The 20,847-nt window shown below is 43.4% G+C and overlaps 1 protein-coding gene across 8 annotated transcripts in view; it reads left to right on the top strand.

The window, feature by feature from the left end:
* The window catches only part of CDH13 (cadherin 13), a 1,025,542-nt gene that overhangs the window by 662,159 nt on the left and 342,536 nt on the right, over nucleotides 1–20,847 (top strand). For all 8 annotated transcript variants that reach the window (XM_081514130.1, XM_081514131.1, XM_081514132.1 and 5 more), the window contains one exon: nucleotides 14,344–14,488. In XM_081514130.1, the coding sequence (XP_081370256.1) occupies nucleotides 14,344–14,488 (145 nt within the window). The remainder of the gene's footprint in view (nucleotides 1–14,343; nucleotides 14,489–20,847) is intronic.

Here is a 20,847-nt window from a genome sequence, read left to right as displayed (position 1 = left end):
TGCATTGGCACTTTCACTCTGGACTGATTAGGATGCTTAAGGAAGTTGGGTGTCTCTGTACCAGGGGGAAGCTGGATGTCCCAGCGCAAAGCCAAATACGGGAGCACTGCAGTATGGACAGTCTGTACTCTGACGCTCAGAACCTGTGCACCAATGTGGAGCAGGAGCCTCTGGCCAGAGGAGAAAAGATGGAGCAATCTGGATGAAAGTCCAGAAGAATCTAACAGAAAGCATCTGATGAGGACATAGTCGTGTCTGGCTGTATGAGGCATTTTTGTGTACAAGCAAAAAATCAGAGCAGAGATGCTGAGCTAGGGTTATGAGAATGGTAAAGAGGGATTTATGTAAGAAATATGAGTCAATTTCTATAACTTGCATTTGCCTCATTTATAAAGGCAGGGACAGATGGGATCATTTTGGCGAGCTAGAATTTGTATTAAGTTCCAGTCACTTTATTTTCTTTCATTTAAATATGCTTATTAGTAATATGTATGTCAGAACAAAATCATTTTCTATCAGTCATTACCAAACAGTGAATAATCCCATGTAAAATATGTTTGCATACCTTAAACAGTTGTAACAACTTCACTGAACTCAGTTTCTTCCTCTGAAATAGGCAGAATGTGCTTCTGTTGAATCGTTCACGCACTGCCTTTTAGCTGAGTTAACCCTCAAGGAATTCTAAAAAGACACCTGTTATTTATTTCTTGTCTATTGGCCTGCCCTCTGGGAAAAAAGCTTCTCTGTAAACTCAAAGTCCTCAACTCATCCTTTGATCATTTGTTACTTATATTGGAAACCTGCTATGTGGAAGGCACTGTCCTTCTGTGCTGTAGGAACCAGACAGGCACTCTTTGTCCTCATGGACTGACATTCTAACAGGAGAATCTCCAGAACTTTTGATCTCGCAAATCTGAAACTCTATTGCACTTAAATAACATACTCTTTTCCTCTCTCCTCAGCTCCTAATAGCTGTCATTCTCCTCTCCATTTCTGTGAATTTGATGACTTTAGACACCTCATATAAGAGGAATCATATAATATTTGTCTTTTGTGATTGGCTTATTTCACTGAACATAATGTCTTCATGGTCCATCCATGTTGCAGCACATAGCAATATTCCATTCCTTTTTAAAACTGAATCATCTTCCATTGTATGCATATACTCCATTTTGCATATTCATTCATCTGACAGTGAACACTTGGGTTGCTTCCACCTCTTGTCTATAGTGAATGATATTATGAATTACAGGTGCACAAATACATTAAAATTTTAAAAGCCTTGTTCTCTAACACGAGGAAAACCTTTCAGAAATGGAACCATTCTATATCTTGATTGGGGTGATGGATGTAAGCATAGAACTAAACACAGGCACACATGCATGCACACACACACAAATACAAGTAAAATCATGAAATCTGAATAAGATCCAGGACTGTATTTGCATCAGTGTTGCACTTTCTATCCTGGACCACAGTTTTACAAGATGTTACCAGTGAGGGAAATTGGATCAAGGGAGTATGGCACCTCTCTGTGTTATTTCTCATGCCTTCATATAAATAAAAATTTTTTCAAAATAAAAGTTTAATTTTAAAGAGAAAGTCCTGCCTTCACTGCCCTGAAGGCTAGAGGATGCCACAAAGAGGGGAGACCCAGTCTGAAAACAGAGGCTGATAAGAGCCCACCTTGGGGGGGGAAGAATCCTAGGCCTTGTTCCCAAGGAGCAAGTGGAGCAGGAACTGAGGCCAGCCCTGAGGGCTAAGTAGACCCAGGGGCACAGCAGTCCAGAGCCCAGGCAGTAGGACCAGCATAGCAGCAATGGGGACCTGGATGTTTGAGGAGACCCAGAACAACAATGAGGTCATCTCATACTCCCAGCATGTGGGCCTGGAACTGGGCACTGACCACCTCCCTCAGATCACGTTGGTTCTGAGTACAGGGTGGGAACGAGTGGGGGAGGAGAGATAGGCTGGGGCCCCTGCCTTTCGCCAAATCCACTCCTCACACAGAGATCTGAACAGGGTCTTGGCACCAAGATGTTGATGTGTGTATCTTCTTGATTCTAAATGAGCTTCAGCTACTTATAGGCGACTTTCAGGCAGTGCTGCAGTCCATGGGGTCACAAAGAGTCAAACACGTCTGAGAGACTGAACAACAGCTTACAAGCAGCTTCTGCAGCATATCAGAGACTTCCCTGAGATGCTTGAGTTTGTGAACCCTCATCAAAACCACAATGTTATAAGGATATCTTTCTTGATTTACAAAAAAAACTTAAAGGCGACTTATAGGCAGTAAGCTACTTGCCGACGAAGTTCCAGATAGCTTCAGCTACTTGCCAACAGAGGTCTGTATGGTCAAATCTATGGTTTTTCCAGTAGTCATGTCTGGATGTGAGAGTTGGACCATAAAGAAGGCTGAGTGCCAAAGAATTGATGCTTTTGAACTGTTGATGTTGGAGAAGACTCTTGAGAGTCCCTTGGACAGCAAGGAGATCCAACCAGTCAATCCTAAAGGAAATCAGTCCTGAGTATTCATTGGAGGGACTGATGCTGAAGCTGAAGCTCCAATACTTTGGCCACCTGATGCAAAGAGCCAACTGATTGGAAAAGACCCTGATGCTGGGAAAGATTGAAGGCAGGAGGAGAAGGGGGCAGCAGAGGATGAAATAGTTGGATGGCATCACTGGCTCAATGGACATGAGTTTGAGGAAGCTCTGGGAGGTGGTGAGGACAGGGAAGCCTGGAGTGCTGCAGTCCATGGGGTCACAAAGAGTCGAACACATCTGAGCAACTGAACAGCTTACAAGCAGCTTGTGCAGCATATCAGAGACTTCCCTGAGATGCTCGAGTTTGTGAACCCTCCTCAAGACCACAATGTTATAAGGATATCTTTCTTGATTTACAAAAAAATCTTTAGGTATACTGGCAGCTACTATTTAGTTAGCACTTGCTATATGCCAAATGTTTTGCTAAATGTTTTATCAGTATCATGTATTTTACACATGACAACCACATGAGACAGGTATCATTCATTTTAAAGATGAAGAAGTTGGGATTCTAGAAAGGTAATTGAACAGATTTAAAATCACAAGGCTGATAAGGGGTAAAGTCGGGGCTTGAAGCCAAGTTTCCCTCAACCCACCATCCACCCTCTGAGCCTCAGCTCTTTTTCGGTTCTAAGAATTTTTGGTGAAATTAAAAATGAGCTTCAGAGACAAAGCAGACATTGATAACAGTGGTGGTTCAAAAAATAAAGTTGATGAGACCAAGTTCCATATTATAAAGTTCTGTCAAGGGCATGAGGTAGTTTTTCCTCCAAGCATCAGAGACCCATGACACTGGGTAAAGCCAGCCACTCTCTCTATTCTACCACAGTACTGATCATCTCTTATTACCAAACGTTGCCCTGTTTCTCATTAATCATCAATACTGAGAGATGCTAGGTATCCCAAAGCTTAACAGGTTCCCATAGACCCCTGTTTGTAATAAATTACAGCCAGTCTGTAGTCAATTTCAAGATAAATTTTAAAGATTCTTTTTTAACTGTGAAACTAACACATGCCCATTGTAGGAAATCCAGAAAAGTGTAGGGAAGCAAAGTGAAAAAAAGTTACCTGCAATAAAACCACTGTTAATATTTTAAAGAAATCTTAATAGTGTAATGTCTATTTTTCAAAAAAATTCAGTAGTACTACTTAGCAATTACTATGAATACCATATACCATTAATATATTTTTCCATTCCCTAAAGTGTTCTTGGAGTAGGAAATGTCAACCCAGTCCAATATTCTTGCCTGGGAAATCTCTTGGAGAGGAGCCTGGCAGGCTACAGTCCATGGGGTCTCCAAGAGTTGGACTCGATTAGTGACTAAACACCAAAGTGTTTCTGCAATGTAGTGTTCTGCTTTGTGCAGATACCATAGTCTACTTCATCAATATCAAGGTAGAACTTTGTGTTGTTTGTAATTTTTCCTAATTTTAAGTAATATTGAAATGAGTATACATGTTACCAAACAGCCCTAATTTCCTGACGCACATACAGAGCAAATAAAAATCACATGTTTTCAAGGCTTGTAATGCATATTGACAAACGGCATTTCAGAAAGATGTTTTAATATCATCAGTAATGTGTGAGAATGCTTTTTCCTGACAAGTTTGTCAAAGATTGACTATACAGGTTTTCCAATTATTTTGGCAATTACATAAGCAAAAAGCTATCTCATTTTAAAGTTATAATGTTTATTGCCTTTTTGTTTCCTTGCTTTGCTAATTGTTGTTTTTATCTATTGATTTTTAACCATCCCTTTGTATATTCAGGATAGTAGGCCTCTTTTATATGATGCAAACATTTTCTGAGTTTTCTTTGTTTATTGTATTTTAGTCATATAAAAAACTTCACATTTAAGTAGTTTAATCTCTCAGTAATTCACAGAATAACTTATGCCTTTAATGCTGATTTAGAAAGACCTTGCCTACTCTATTACATAAATATTCAAATATTTTAAAAAGACTTTTTTCTTCTAATTCTTTAATCTATCTGGATTTATTAGGCAATAATTTAAATTTTATGTATCAACCTTAATTTGAAGAACATAATGTTTCATAAAACACATTTTAATACTTATTTAACTAAGTGACTTTAGATCTATAAACTTAAAAAAAGAAAGAAAAGTATTTCATTGCATTCTATTCCTCTGAATTTCACTTTAGGAAGGGAGAAAGGCAAGTGAAAATAAAATCCCCTGTAATATTCTCCTACGGCTTTGTTTTCAAACGTATTATATTTCTCATCTTTGCACAAAAATCCCTTTAACCCTTGTACATATCCTTAATGGATCTGGCATAATTCCAGCATCCATGATTTATATAAATTCTACTTGAACCAATTAAAATTTTCAGCCTCTGCCCCCCTCTTGGGGTAGGGGATATTCACTGGGACTTTACCCAAGCTGCTTAAGTAAAATTATTTTGAATATCTGCATGGATTTCTTTCATATAATTAAAGTTACTTCAAAAGTTAAATAGAAAAATGCCCTCAAAGTCCAGCGTGGTTATGAGCATACATACATAAGCAAAAAAAAAAAAAAAGCGTTTTCATTGTGTTGGTGGAAAACATAATTTAAAAGTAAAATTTCACATCAACAAAGGAAATATTATGTCTCTAAGCTAAGCAAGCTTTTCAAAGAACATTTGATAATAATATCAAGACCTTTAATTAATAATCTAACAAGTGGGAAACTTTTATCGTCCCTTCGATCATTTTATTTGAGGGAGCTTAAACACTGCATCCAGTCTGTCGAGGCGGGGATTACACACAGAACAGTATAGATGAAGGTGGAAGAATGTTACAAAAGACTAAAAATATCTTTTCCCTGGAAATTCTCCAGGAGCTGGTCCATAATGAGGTTCAACTTCACTAAATGAATAAAGCTGAGAAAATAACTTGAATATGCAAATGATTGGTGTCAAAGAAAAATCTAAATTACCGTAACAGGAAAGCAATTTTCCAGGGTAATGGCTGACACATAAGAATTGAATCGAGGGTACTGCATCCACATTTGCAAAAGTCTAAAGAAAGGTCTGTTGGAGTAAATGAATTCCCAAGTCACCAAACCTTATTTGATGTAACAAAGCTTTGTTTAGAATTTCCTATTTATGTGCTACACACACGTGCTTATCTTTTTGTTCCTTTAACAAAAAGGAAGATGACATTCTCAACATCATTTGTTACATGTGCCAACTTAGATACAGAGAACTGAAGTTTCTTAATAAGATAGGCTCACTGTGTCACTCAGTTAAGCCTGGGACAGTCTTGGTTTGCACCTTTCATTGTGGCAATTGTTGATAATACCTGCTTTGGTTCTTAAAGTTGTTCCAGTTTGAATAATTAATAATATGACCACTGTATCAATTTTCTATTGCTGCTGTAATAAGTTACCATAAATGTAGTGTCTCAAAATGACATAAATCTGTTATCATGTATATCTGTAGGTTTAGAGTCCAGCATGGAACTCACAGGGTTGAAACTCATGCCAGCAGGCCTGCATCCACTCCGGGAGGCTGTAGGGAAGGGGCCTTGGTGTTTCCAGTTTCTGGTTGCTGCTCACCGTCCTTGGCTTGTGGCCTCTTCTTCCATCTTCAAAGCCAGCAGTGGCTGGTCAAGTACCTTTTTATGTCAAATCACCCAGACGTTTTTCTCCACCTCTCTTAAGGATCCTCATAATCACATTGAACCCACCCTGACAATTCATACTGATACCTCTGTTTTAAGGTGAACTGATCAGCAACCTTAATTCCATTTGCAACCTTAATTCCCCTTTGCCAAGTAACCTTACATAGCCACAGGTTCCAGAATTAGGACATAATATTCTTTAGGAGGGTCATTATTCTACCAACTGTAGCCCCTTTATAGGTAGCAGAGCTATAACCTGAAGGCAGGCTTTCTGATTCAAAGTCTAGTGTAATTTCAGTGATCAGTGAGGCTGTCTAATGTAGAAAAGACTTTCAGTCTTTGTGAGATGTTGATAGGTAGTAAGGGTGTAAGAACTGCAAATAAAAACTCAAAAAATACCTATCAATTCTTTCTTTACTCAAGGCACTAAATTTTGGAGATCATCTGGTATAAATAAACTCATAGTAGCCTACTTATACAAAATCTCTGTAGGCTTCCTTATCTCCATGAAATTTCTATGGAAGTTTTTTTATAAAGTTGTCGACATCCCTGAGGTTCTCAAGACATAGGTTCAACTGCCTTCCAGGAGTATTACAACAAGTTTAGACTCTATCGTGGGACCTGGTACTTATTTCACAGCACCTTCATAGTCATTGAGTCCCATCTTTTCTTTATCCCTGTCCTCTGTGGAGGCAAGTCAAAACATCCTATTTTTCACATATGTTTCAAGGTTTTGTGTAAATTTCTATGTCTAATCTTGCAGCCCTATGTACGACTGAAAATGTCTAATATTTGTTAGACCTAACAAATTAGACATATTGTTATGTCTAATATTTGTATATCCCTAACTGCATGCAGCAAGCTTCTAGTTATCATTTTACATTTCTAGCATTATAGCTATTCTCATTATAAAAGATGGTGTCTAGAATGAAAGCAACAAGGCCCATCTTTTTTACTTATAAACTGGTCCAAGTAGAAGCTCCTAAACAAGTATTTCAAAGCAGCATCCATGTCAGAAAATGTTTTAATGTCCCAAAGAGGTAACTTGGAGGGAACATACTCATTAGAGTAGCAGATGTCATGTTTGTGTCCAAAAGAGAAACTGAGTCACATTATGCTAGAGTCATAGCTCCTAAATTCTCATTTCCTGTGATATAAAAACATGTGGTTAAAAAGCACGTGAACACACACACATTCCACTGATAAGCAGAAGTTGAATAATATCATCTCAAATAAGTAATTTACTGCATTGTATATGTCTTACTTCATTTGAATATTTAGCACAAAGCAGAATTAGAGTTCAAAAAGGTCACTGAAGTGTTTTCTAAATCATTTTACTTCAAAATGACTCATGAGTCCGTAGACTGTGTGTCAGATACTTTGTTTCTTATCCTACTGATCCAAGTTTGACATCTGTTACTGGGGTCATTTCATAGAAAAATTACTATGTTTTAAGAGCCAGCGTCTTCATTTTGGCGTTCACCCAAAAAATCATGTAGCATTTGTTTTTCATCAGTTCATCCCTTTGGATTAGATCACAGCATCATATGTTCCCTTGATAAATCGTGTCTTTCATAAACAGAGCTGAGAGGATACACCAAATGAAAGACAAGATGTTAATAGTTTGTTGTGACACCAAAGGCCAGTGTGCGTGTTATGTGCTTTGTAATTTGGCTCATTATGTTCATGTTGTGTTGTTGTTTTAAGGAATTCTTTTCTATGTGTGTGCATAGCCCATCTCCATTATTACAGCACGTTAATTGGCTTAAAGAGTCATCAGTTTGCAGGTTGTGACTTGATAGTTCCCACCTCTGGTGGAAACACCCCCACAATATGGAAGGAGAATAGAGAACCTAGGAGGAGGGGTTCACAGGAACAGTGGCCAAGGGGACCCTCTGCACTTCCACTAGAGCTATTCTAGCTGCACAGCTTCCATTTTGGCTCCTGTGGCTTTTCTTCACCTCTTCCCCATTTTAGAGGTCAAGCCCTCTCTCCCCCTACACACAAGACTCACTGACCTTGTGTTCACCTATCATGGCCCCTAAAGTGGAAACGATTAGTTCACGTCCATGCAGTACCTTCATATCTCCAATCTTGGATAGAGTAGTTTTGCCTTAAACAGAGTAAGAGTGACTTGCATTTCATTCACCTCCCCATTTCATTCACCTTGGGTATTTGAGAGATACATTTATGAGAAATACAAGCCTTTTCTTTTCTTTGCTTTTCAGAAAGTCTGTGACATTCTGGAAGGGAGCATATTGTATCTAGGCCAATGCTATGATGTTCCCCAACCTATCACTTGTGGCAGGGTGTCACATTATATATAATGGTTCATAGTATGCTTTAATGTGCATTTTCATGTGTGCTAGGAAAAATTTAAAATAACCTCACCATACCCCTAAATTCATGGATAATTTTGCTTTGGATAAGTCATCAGTGAAACATAACAATCAATATTCAGCAAAACTATTAAGTGAATAACACAGTAAAGAGAATAAAACAAAAGTGTTAGGGAAGTCCATGAAAGAGGTTTTAGCAGACAAGGGTGTAGTGGGGGAAAGCACAAATTTTCAAGTCAGATCTAAGTGTGGAGTCAGCTGGACCATAAACTAGCTTTCAGACTAGGTACTTAAATTTCTCTGAGTTTTGCTGCAATGAGTAACTCCAGGATGCTTGATCCAAATGAGACAATGCATAGAAAGCCCAGACATATATTGGACACCAAGTAAATGTTAGCTCCCTTCTTTCAGAAGGAAAGTAATCAAAATGTGATGTACCTGGGTGTTGTTTACCCAGGTTTACTGTGGTTCTTGTTCATGAATTAAGACTGCACAGAGTCAACTGGTCTTTGGTCCATAAAACCCGGGACCAGCTGTCACCTCCTGTGCCAGGGATGGAAAGACAGGATAGATGGCTAAAGCTGGGGCCAAAACATTGGGCTCCAGTCTCTTAAAGAGCTGTTGCCTCTTCTGCAGAGGACTTTACGCCATCAGTGTTGAATTGAGTACCTGCCCTGTTCTGAGCACTGGATCTCAGCCTTGGGGATTTGCTATAGGGCATGAACACCTACCTCACCTCTGTCTTGATGGGGCTGGAGATGCAGACATTAGTCAAATTGTCACATAAATAAATAAGCAATTACATGTTATGGAAAGCATTATGAAGGCAGGGTACCAGTGCCATGGGAGCATGAACCAGGGACACCCAAGGGAGACTAAATCGGTAATGAAAGATCTTCTCTGCCAGTGACATCTGAGCTGAGATCTGAAGGACAGATGGGGGCTGACCAGGATGACCAATGGGATGCCTGTGCTTACTAGGAGAGCTGCACAAGAAGATACCTGTGTTGGGAAGGGACGGAATGAGTTGGAAGAACTGAGAAAAGACTGGTATACCTGGATAATGAGGAATGAAGGGGATCTCTTATGATGTGAAATGAATTTGGAGAATTAGGCTGGGCCGGATTATAAAAGACTCTTCACAGTAAAGGAATGTGCTTTTATCTTATGAGGGATGAGAAGTGATTGAAAGGTATCCATTCTGGGGTGACATTAATAAATTAAAATTTTGAAAAGACATGATGGATGCCTATATTGGTCAGCCTTCTCCAGAGACACAGAAGCAGTAGGAGTCTGCTATAAGGAACTGACTCACACCGTTATGGAGGCTGAGAAAGCCCACGATCTGCTGTCTGCCTGCTGGAGCCCCAGGGAAGCTGGTGGTGTGATCCAGTCCAAGTCCAAAGGCCTGAGCACCAGGGAGGCCGATGGTGTAGATTCCAGTCCAGGTCCAGAAGCCTGAGAAGCGTGACCCCTGATAGCAGCAGAGGATAGAGATCCCCAGTCTGCAGTCAGGCAGGAGGACGAAGGGTGAATCCCACACTCCTCTGTATCTTTCAATGCAGGCCCTCAGGGGATTAGATGGTGCCCACCTATGCTAGGGAGAGTGTCTACTTCCTTGAGTCCACAGTCTCCCGTGTTAATCTCATCCAGACACACCTGGAAATTATGTTTAATCCGAGCACTCCATGGCAGTCAAGTCAACACTTCAAAGTAACCTCTTAGGTGCAGGCTATCCATCAGGTGCCTATTGCAGAGGCCCAGGAAAGAAGTGACAGAAGCTACTCTGGAGGTGATGATGTATTTGGAGAGAAGAAGGTGGATTTGAGAGAGATCAGGAATTAGAACAAGCAGTATAGACAGGACTTGTTGATGGTGTGGCTAAGGACAGGACTGAGGACAGGGGAGGACAGGGGAGGACAGGGCTGAGGACAGGGGAGGACAGGGCTGAGGACGGGGGAGGACAGGGCTGAGGACGGGGGAGGACAGGGGAGGACAGGGCTGAGGACAGGGGAGCACAGGGGAGGACAGGACTGAGGACAGGGGAGGACAGGGCTGAGGACAGGGGAGGACAGGGGAGGACAGGGCTGAGGACAGGGCTGAGGACGGGGGAGGTCAGGGCTGAGGACAGGGGAGGACAGGGGAGGACAGGGCTGAGGACAGGGGAGGACAGGACTGAGGACAGGGGAGGACAGGAGAGGACAGGGCTGAGGACAGGGCTGAAGATGGGGGAGGACAGGGTTGAGGACAGGGGAGCACAGGGCTGAGGACAGGGCTGAGGACAGGGCTGAGGACAGGGGAGGACAGGGCTGAGGACAGGGCTGAGGATGGGGGAGGACAGGGCTGAGGACGGGGGAGGACAGGGGAGGACAGGGCTGAGGACAGGGGAGGACAGGGCTGAGGACAGGGGAGGACGGGGCTGAGGACAGGGCTGAGGACAGGGCTGAGGACGGGGGAGGACAGGGCTGAGGACAGGGGAGGACAGGGCTGAGGACAGGGCTGAGGACAGGGCTGAGGACGGGGGAGGACAGGGCTGAGGACAGGGGAGGACAGGGCTGAGGACAGGGCTGAGGACAGGGGAGGACAGGGGAGGACAGGGCTGAGGACCGGGGAGGACAGGGGAGGACAGGGGAGGACAGGGGAGGACAGGGCTGAGGACAGGGGAGGACAGAGCTGAGGACAGGGCTGAGGACAGGGGAGGACAGGGGAGGACAGGGCTGAGGACAGGGGAGGACAGGGCTGAGGACAGGGCTGAGGACAGGGGAGGACAGGGGAGGACAGGGCTGAGGACAGGGGAGGACAGGGCTGAGGACAGGGGAGGACAGGGCTGAGGACAGGGCTGAGGACAGGGGAGGACAGGGGAGGACAGGGCTGAGGACAGGGCTGAGGACGGGGGAGGACAGGGCTGAGGATGGGGGAGGACAGGGCTAAGGACAGGGCTGAGGACGGGGGAGGACAGGGCTGAGGACGGGGGAGGACAGGGCTGAGGACGGGGGAGGACAGGGCTGAAGACAGGGCTGAGGACGGGGGAGGACAGGGGAGGACAGGGGAGGACAGGGCTGAGGACGGGGGGGTGGCGCTGAGGACCATCCTCAATGGATTTTTGTTAAATTAACTAAAATTAATAAATGCATCCTAGGATCACTTTGTTCTTTTTCAATGCTGTTCCAGAGGCCTTGATTTCTAACAATATCGTTTTCAATACAAAATTCAGGAGTCAGACTCTGGGTAGTATTGTAACATAAAACACTGTCACATTGATACCTTTGGTTTTATAAGATTCAGCTCAACACTTGGCATTCATCCTGATCAGTTATATCTGCTCAGTGTCCGTCTGTCTTTCCATTATGTTGAGGTGAGATCTAGAGTCTGCCCCTCCCAGTGTGACATATTTGCATATTTGGCAAAAATATGAATTCCATTCCTCTTACTTGTGGTTTACGACACTAGCCAAGTCTTGTAGGCTGTGGGAGCTTAGAATTCAAATCCAAGTTATCTGGTGTCTTTAGAGACAGGTTTTTGGTTGAAATAAAGTCAAGTCCTCGGCTATTTTGGGAAGACAAAAGGCCAGGCCTTCATTATTAGAAGAAATTGCTCCCAAAGCTTGATTTTTATTTTCTTTGTTTAGCAGTATTCTCACAGTAGCTTTAAAAATCAGCATAAAAAGTTCACTCTCTGTAAGATCTCCTTTGTGTGCAGATGTTAAAAGGCTCTGCCTATTTAATTTCTTCTTAGCTACGGTATTTGTGCATTATTTTATCTGTCCCAGAAATCAAAGTGTGTGTGTGTGTGTGTCAGTTTACTAGTGAAAAGATGAGACAGTATTGATGAAAAAAACCTCCCCTACTCAAACATACCTGGGTTCATGCCTGTGTACTGTTTTCACATTCTGTCCGTGTGTGTCCATCACACATGTGCAGTTGTTACTGTTCAGTCACTAGGTCGTGTCTAACTCTTTGTGCCCCAGTTATCTGCAGCACATGCATAGTGGACATGCTGCTCTGCGTTTTTTCATACAGTGTTCAAGCTGATCCACAAGGCTGAATAGTGATTCTATCTAATAGCTGTATTTTAGTATCTTACTACATAAATATTCATTTAATTCATCCCTTTCAGCTGGATGCTTAGTGGACACCAGTGTTATCTCATTATTAGAAACAACACTCCAATGAATATTCCCATGTACGCAATATTACGCAATATTCCCATTGCGTAAGGGCAATGTGTCTCAAACACTAACAGGCAATGTGTCTCAACACTATCCAGATGGAATAAAGTGTGTGAGTCCTTCATAGATTTTCATGAATTTGTGCTTCCCAGGAGGTTCAGTGGTAAAGAATCCACCTGCCCGTGGATGGGTTCGATTCCTAAGTTGGGAAGATCCCTTGGAGAAGGAAATGGCAACCCACTCCAGTATTCTTACCTGGAGAATCCCATGCACAGAGGAGCCACGGGATCGCAAAGAGTTGGGCATGACTGAGAATGCACATATGTGCCATGTTGTTGATACTTTCCAAAGGGTGAAACCAGTTTACCAAATTTAGGTAGGGTATAACAAATGTGTTTCTCTTTTCTTTTCCTAATTTGGGCTATTTTTGACAACGGTGTTGATCATAACAATAGTAACAACAATAGTAGCAGCTAATATTCTTGAGATGAGCTATGTGACAGGCATTACATTAAGTGATCTGCAGGCATTGTTTGTAATGGTTAAAAATGTAAATCTGCAGACTGGCTTCACAAGGCCAACTCCAGACTCCACCAACCTGTTGTCTAACTGGCTCTGTTCCCTCCTTACAAATGGTTCTGCGGGGCACTGTGAACCTCGAGTGAATTAACGTAACAGAGAGCCTTGGTAAGCCCTGGGTAATGCTGGTTACCATTATTCCTAATAATGATTATTTTATGAACCCATTTTACAGACGATAAAAGTAAGAGGTTAACTGTATGGGTCGAGGTCACATAACTAGTGAGAGATTGTTCTGGGATTCCAATTTCAGAGACCATTTCCCAAGGATTATGACTGCAGACACCTTTTTCTGACACAACTACTCAACTGGTCCCCAAGAGGGGAACAACACTGATATCTAAGAAGTGTGACTGTTGCCCCTGAGTCAAATCAAGGCAAACTCAGGCCTAGAAATGAGAGCACTGGGACCCCGTGTTTCACTGGAAAAGCCAAGATGTAATTCCTTGTTTCCAAGCAACAGGCAGCTGGTCTTCTGATGGTGTTTCCTTCATCCTTGGGATCTGAAGGCAGGGAACTGTGAAATCACCCTAGACTGTAAAGGCCTCGTGGGCAGGAGCCCTGAGGTCTTGCTTAGGACCCCCACGAGCGCCTTCCTTGCCTCAGGAAGGTTCTCTACAAATTTTTACTGACCTGAATTTCCCCTAAATACCACCATAAACACTTCCAGTTATTTCTTAATATACTCTGTTTATAACTGCTTAGTCAATTATTTTTATTAGCATAACATTCCTTTTAAGCATAATGATGTTGGAAAAACAGAAACAATGTAAGCGCATTTCCTCAGCTGTGGTTGATTGCTGGTGTTTTCTGTCTTCTTTTTTTTTTTTTGTAGACCTCCTTTGCAGATTTGATGAATTAATTGTAAATTTCCCAAGGGGAACTAGCATGAACTGATCTTTGTCTTTTATTCTGTAATGTTTAGTTTCTATTCTAGTCCTGGTGACTATCCATTGAGACCAAAGTTTGAATATTGCCAAGGGCTCATAAAATTGCTGACATAACCTACTTTCTCCGGAGAACCCAACATCAGTTTTCCTAATGAATGAATGCCTTCTTTCTCCCCCAATCTCTTTGCTCCAATAGCTATTTGTGGAGACCGTAGATGTCAACGGCAGGACTCTCGAGGGGCCGGTCCCTCTGGAAGTCATCGTGATTGATCAGAATGACAACAGACCCATCTTCCGGGAAGGCCCCTACATCGGCCACGTCATGGAGGGGTCACCTACAGGTATGTTCAGTCGGCTCACAGTTTGCATAAAGGCTTGGGAAGTGGCCTACTGTGAATCTCTGGGGATTCTGGAGACTGTTTCATCGCCACCGTTCTGACTTACTGTTGGTGTGCATCAATACTGACGTATTATTTCCCTGCACAGAAGCACACCCTAGAAAACTATAACTCAGAACATGACTGGGGTGCTGCAGGCTGTGAAAATGTCTTCCCTTGTGTCCAAAGGTGATCCTTTAAGGGTGACCAACATCTCAGTATCCGACGTATGGTTGCTATTGGACACCATGTAAATATCTAGCTCCCCTTGTGAGGGCCCAAGGCTGAGCTTGGTGTACAGCAGGACTTTGAGGGAAATTAAGGACCTTACTGCAGCTCCTCAATTAATATTTCTCTTCATAATTGCCTTTTAATAAGAACCGTTTGGGGAAAATGTATAGGACATCCCCCCCCCCTTCTTTAGAAGACTTGGATAGAGAAAACTTTTGTCCTTGTTCAAAGGGTCAAAGGCAAGACATTTTATTTCCTTCTCTGGCAATACATGTTTCTACTCTATGGAAATCATTCAAGGTTACCACGGAACTCCTGTCATCTTTTCCCTGGGTTTAACCTTACTATCAGTGAAAGTTTTAGAATTGAAAGCTCCTTTTTTGGCCCATAGATACTAATGAAAGCATTCTGTGGCCAGCAGCAGAAGTAGTCACTCCTGAGCATAATGCTTTAGAAAGTAAAGAGCAGTAGAAAAATCCCTATTTTAAGGGTAGACTTTAATTTTAAGCTTTCACATACATTGAGTGAAAACAAGCCGTGTGAAGAACGCCACCACTGCTGTGTCTGGATTATGCCCAAGCACTTGTAACAAAGGAGTCACTCCTTGGGCCAGTAGGACAGGGACACTCAGGGGCTGCTCAGCTGGTTCTTTTTTCCTTTGCTGAATGGATGGAATATATCAATAACATGTAGATACCCGAGGCTCTGGAAGCATTGTCATGGCAACCACCTAGCCTACCAGGTGACTAATTGTATGCAAGGTGCCTAAAACCTCCCTTCAGCTTCCAGGAGCTAGGCCTCCTGCTCTTAGTCAGATAGAACCCCAGGGGCAGGAGCAGCCCTCTCCCTTCTGGGATTTGAAGGCATTCTGTAAAACAGGGTGGGCACTGGGGGCAGCCGCCTGGAGAGACAGAGCAGGCTGGTGAAGGTGGGTCAGATCCCCTCAGGGCAGACCTTCTCCTTGGCATCGCTCAATAGGCTGCCTCTGATGGAGAGATGACTTTCAATGAGATACACCCTGGAATTTGGGTTGGAAGTTTACAGAAATCTTAAACAAGCTGATTTGCAGAATGAGTTGGGAGAACTGATGAGGAAATCTATTCAAGGAACTGGAGTTTGAGCAGAGCAGAAAAATGATTCCCAGTTTCCATATGTGGTACCCAGGCCCTGTTTGTGAGTGACTGGAATTCGAGATGGGCCCGTGAAGTGTTCTAAATGTAAATGACAGTGGTTATATCCGAGGCGGCTGTGAGGTGGCTGTGAGCATGTACATGTCTTTGTGTATTATATGCGTATATGATTAGATGATGTCCAATTTTTCTCCCACTGCGCCCTTCTTTAAAGTTTCAGAAAGAATTTCAAATTTTATTGCTTTATATACATGTCGTATTTTCAAAGAAAAATGGAATCCTTTATGCGCATTGAATTTCTTAAAGCACAAAGCAATTCGGTTAGCGTGAACGTATACCCAGCAAAACATAAACCACCTTAAACTTCTATTTATGATTGATATTATCCTATAAAAATACATAAAGACTTGGATATCTGTATGGAATAGTTTCTTCCAGTTATGCAGAATTTGGCCTGATTCATGGTTTTCTTTTTCTGCACCCTCTGGGTTTGATTATAAAACAGGAATTGAAATATGGAGTCAGTCAAATTTGAGGTCAAAAATGTGACAGTGTTGTGTAAAAGTTTTAGTGGGAAAAAACCCTTAGATTACTTTGCACCCTGTGGGAGAGCTCAAGCAGATGGTACCTGATGTCTGTGAGGACAGTGGGAAGCTGGGAAAGAAGGTGGGGCCTGTTTTCCAGTCCCCTCCCAGCCTAAGCTACTTGTAGGTCCTAACAATCTCTGACAGGCTGGAGAAATGATCACCTCTTCTGTTTCCACAATGTCCTGCTCATTTGTGGCTCATGGAATCCTATGCACTGTAGACACTGTATTGCATCCATTTCACAGAGAGGAATCCCAACCTCAGGAGTTCATTGACCTTGCCCAGTTCACATAAATGACAGGTGGGTACACTGTTCAGAACTCAACCCGCAGCATCAACCTTCAAATCATGTGCTCTTCCAACTGATCGACAAACTTCCCTGTGCAAACAGCCATTGAATGATCATCACATTTAGGGGGGCGCTGCAGTGTGCCAAGAGCTTTCTCTAACTGTATCATTTCCTCCACTCTGCCCTGAAGGGTGGGTACCACTCTTCCCATCATACAGATGAGAAGACTGAACCTCAGAGAGGGCTGGGAACTTGAACCAGCTAAGGCTGGTGGATGAGCTAGAATCAGTGTCTGCGTCTGGCCTCAAGCCACAGGCTCTTTCCCAAACACCATATTGCACGTGGCCACCTTCTCTCACATGGACTCTTTGCAGCCCCAGCTAAAGGGAAGTATTTGTGTAGGCCTGTCAGATGAACTGAGTTAACTCCTGACAGAAAATAACCAGCTCTTCTGACCAAACAGCCAGGAACCCTGAGTCACTTTTCATTTAACGCGAGCTGTTGCTCAGTTTCTAGGGATAAACAATGTTAAGCATGGGGGCCCTTGTCATCACTCACATCACTTTCTTCTGCATCCACATAACCAGAGCCAGCTTCATGGGGTGGAACCTGGACAGCCACACAGAGCCCCAGGCTCCAAAGGGTTCCACACTTGGTTTAATGATCTGTTGTTGCCATCTTAAAATTCTTAATAATTGTTCAACAAGGGACCCTGCATCTTCATTTTACACTGAAAGTCAAAGTGAAAATGAAAGTCACTCAGTCATGTCCAACTCTTTGTGACCCCATAGACTATACAGTCCATGGAATTTTCCAGGCCAGAATACTGGAGTGGGTAGCCTATCCCTTCTCCAGCAGATCTTCCCGACCCAGGAATCGAACTCAGGTCTCCCATATTGAAGGTGGATTCTTTACCAACTGAGCTATCAGGGAAGGTCCATTTTATGTAGCTGGTCCTACACATAGCACTGTGGCCTGGAGCTGGGACTGACGCTCTGCTCAACTCCTTAACAAGGTGAGAATGTGAGCAGGTTACCGAACCTTCTAGAAGCCTCAGTCATCTTGTCTGTATTAACAGATAGATTGGGTATAGAATAGTACCTACCCTAGAAAGCTCTATGCAACGATTAACGTAGGCAGTGTGCTTCACTCAGTGCTTGGAAATGTTTAAGAAATGCCAGTGTATTGTTAATGCTGCAATTATTCTTACTATTCTGGCGGCCTACCCTTTAGGGAAGGTAAGGCAAAAAGACCTGCAGTTTGTGTGAAGGAACATCCATCTCCCAACCAACCAAGCATCATTTTCATGTTGCAGTGTACCCAGATGCCATCAGCACCAATCCATCACCAAAGAAGGTCACCCATATTTATCTCTATGTGCAGACAGGAGGCTATTTCTAGCTGCTCAGCATAAACTCCAGGGTATTGTTTCAGGGAATCATTACTAGATGAAGGAAGATCAACAGAAAATAACAGCCTTTGAACTTTGTAGATTACATACCGTCCCTTTTGTGGAGCCTCAAGGCATTGATTTACGGTACCCGAACTCAGGCCCTGGCTGCTCCTCGGCGTCAACGAGAACTCTGTGTGAGTCTGAAGTTCTGTGAGTGCCCAGTGCCAGGACCTCACAAGTGTGAGGAGGGTGGGTAGGTAGAGGCTGAGACCCTTGAAGTTCCTGGAGGACATACACCAGGGCCCCACAGTGCCTCCTGGCACCGGCTCCCCCATGTTTTGTCACCACTGGGCCTCTGAGCACCGTTGAGAAGGGCTATCCATGAGGACTGGTGTTCAGGGCTTCCTCCAGAAGCAGACGCTGAGGTGAGGACTGAGGGCAGGTGGTTTACTGGACAGGTACAGCATCGCAAGTGGGGAGCACTGCAGGAAAGAGGAGCCGGCCAACTTGAGGTATCCTGTTAAGTCAGTTACCAGGGTAGGCATTTCTGAGCTTGATCCCCTGGGGAGGGAGGACTCTGGGAAATGACATAAAACACATACATTGGAGTTACTCCAGCTCTGGATCCAGGGAGCTATGCTATCCATCCTCCATGCTCTCCCCAGGGGGACTTTGGTTCCCAGGCACTTCTGCTCAGCTGGGACCACACACTGGGTTCTAGCAGCCCAGAGGCGGCCCTCCAACAAGATCCAGAAGCTAGCTGTTGGGTTGGCCTCAGCTGTGTTCTTCCTCCATGCTGTTGGCTACCCTGATGTTAGCAGGGGAATCTGGGAGAAGGGCACCCACCACCTAGACAGGAGAGGGAGCTTTGAGAGACATCAAGGGAGGGAGGTAATGGGGAAAATATCTTAGTCACCACACTGTGTGACTGAGAAAGATGAGTGCAACACTGACCTTTCTTCAGAGAGAGGACAGGACCACAGGACCTAGAGGTGCATGTTCCGAGTCTTGAGAGATGCCCATTGCTTAGCTGCATGCTAACGCTTCTTGAGGCTGTTGAATGGAGGCAGAGATTAGTGGCTAAATCCTCATCTTATGACTTCTGAGAGCCCAAGGACCGTGCCCTCTCTTGCTCCTTTTATTTTTTTTCACCCAGTATTTTTATTGAGCATCTACTCTGTGCCAGCACTATTCTAAATTTTGAGAATCCAGCCACGGACTTGCCAGATGCTGCACATTTCCTCCTGACAGCCAGGCAGGGAGACAGCAACAAATAAATCAAAATTGCAGTTGGTAGGAGAGACAATGCAGCCATAGGGACCACTCATCCCAGGAGGGTGGGAAGCCGGCCTCCCTGAAGAGGTGATGTGAGGAGATTGGGGGTGGGAGGGGAGTTGTCTTTTATTTTATCTCTGGCATCCACCTGAGTTTCTGTTCTTCTAGTCTCAGATACTTTAATGTTTAAATAAGTTCTATCATGGCAGACAGAGGGAACCAGCCAATCAAATGACCTTTGGGACCAAAAAACGATTGTCTCAGGAGCTCAACTTTGCTCTGCTGTTGGTATTTTCTAAAACAGCTTGGACTAAATACAGACGTTTTTGATATTTGAGAGTTGGTATTTGAGACCTCACTCAGCACGCACCCTCAGCTTGTTGGTGGTAAAGTTTTTGTGGTCACCTGTTTACTTGTTGCCGTAACTGCCTGTGCCTTTTGGTTCACCAGCTGTCCAGTTTTCCTCTGCTGATATTTAGACTCTCACATTAAAGCTTCTTCCATTCTCAACAATCCCAGCCAGTCCCATGGGCTTCGTATTGGGCACAGGGCTATTTTTTTCTTAAGTAAATTTCTTTTAAAAATAAAGCAATTCCACTTTCCCCTCAGCTTTACTAAAGTGAAAAAGTGCAGGCGCCCTCCAATCTCACCGTCCAGAGCAAACCACTGTCGTCATTCAGGAGCATGGTTCTAGGGCTCTCCCTGAGCACCTCCACACACAGGAATGCACACACACAACACAATCCCACAGAAATGGAGCTCTATGTGCTCTTCTGTGCCTCACGTTCTTCCCTCTGCACGGTCCTGTGGACATTTTTCTAAGTCAATAAATATCAAGTTACATCATTGTTTTAAACAGCTAATGCTTAGATCTACCATCATCTGGTTAGCCAATCCCATATTGACTTAAATTGTTTTCACTTTTCCCTATTAGCAATCAATTCTGCAAGGGAGGACACATCTCTTCCTACTTGTGTGACAGTTTCTTCTGGGTAAATTCATACAAGTGGAATTGATAGGCAAAATGATATGCTTATTATATTTTGATGTATATTGGGGTGACACTTTTAATCAGAGTATTATATTGGTATCTTGGCTAAACTCATGTAGGAAGATATAACAGTCTTTGCTTTCACGGATGAGCATACTGTTGGACATTTATTTGTATTTCTGGATTATACCCAATATCTCTAAGTCTTGTGGTCATTTCACTAGCTTTATCTGTGGGCTGTGAACTGTCTCGTGCTAAACTTCTCCCCAGATTGTGTGGTTGAGGAAGAGGACTGAAACTGTTGATTCTGACCCCTCTCCTGGAGTCATCATCAGAGTCTTAGCTGAGATAAGTTGCCCAGGAACCCATTAACAGGCCACAGTGCCATTCAGATTGAATTATGGTATAAATCACTCCAGTGCAGTTG

This window comes from Giraffa tippelskirchi, chromosome 7, assembly GCF_054371585.1.
Source record: "Giraffa tippelskirchi isolate mGirTip1 chromosome 7, T2T-mGirTip1v1.2.pri, whole genome shotgun sequence".
NCBI lineage: Eukaryota > Metazoa > Chordata > Mammalia > Artiodactyla > Giraffidae > Giraffa > Giraffa tippelskirchi.
The sequence above is the reverse complement of the archived record's forward strand: the minus strand, read 5'-3'. Positions and strand labels throughout refer to the sequence as shown.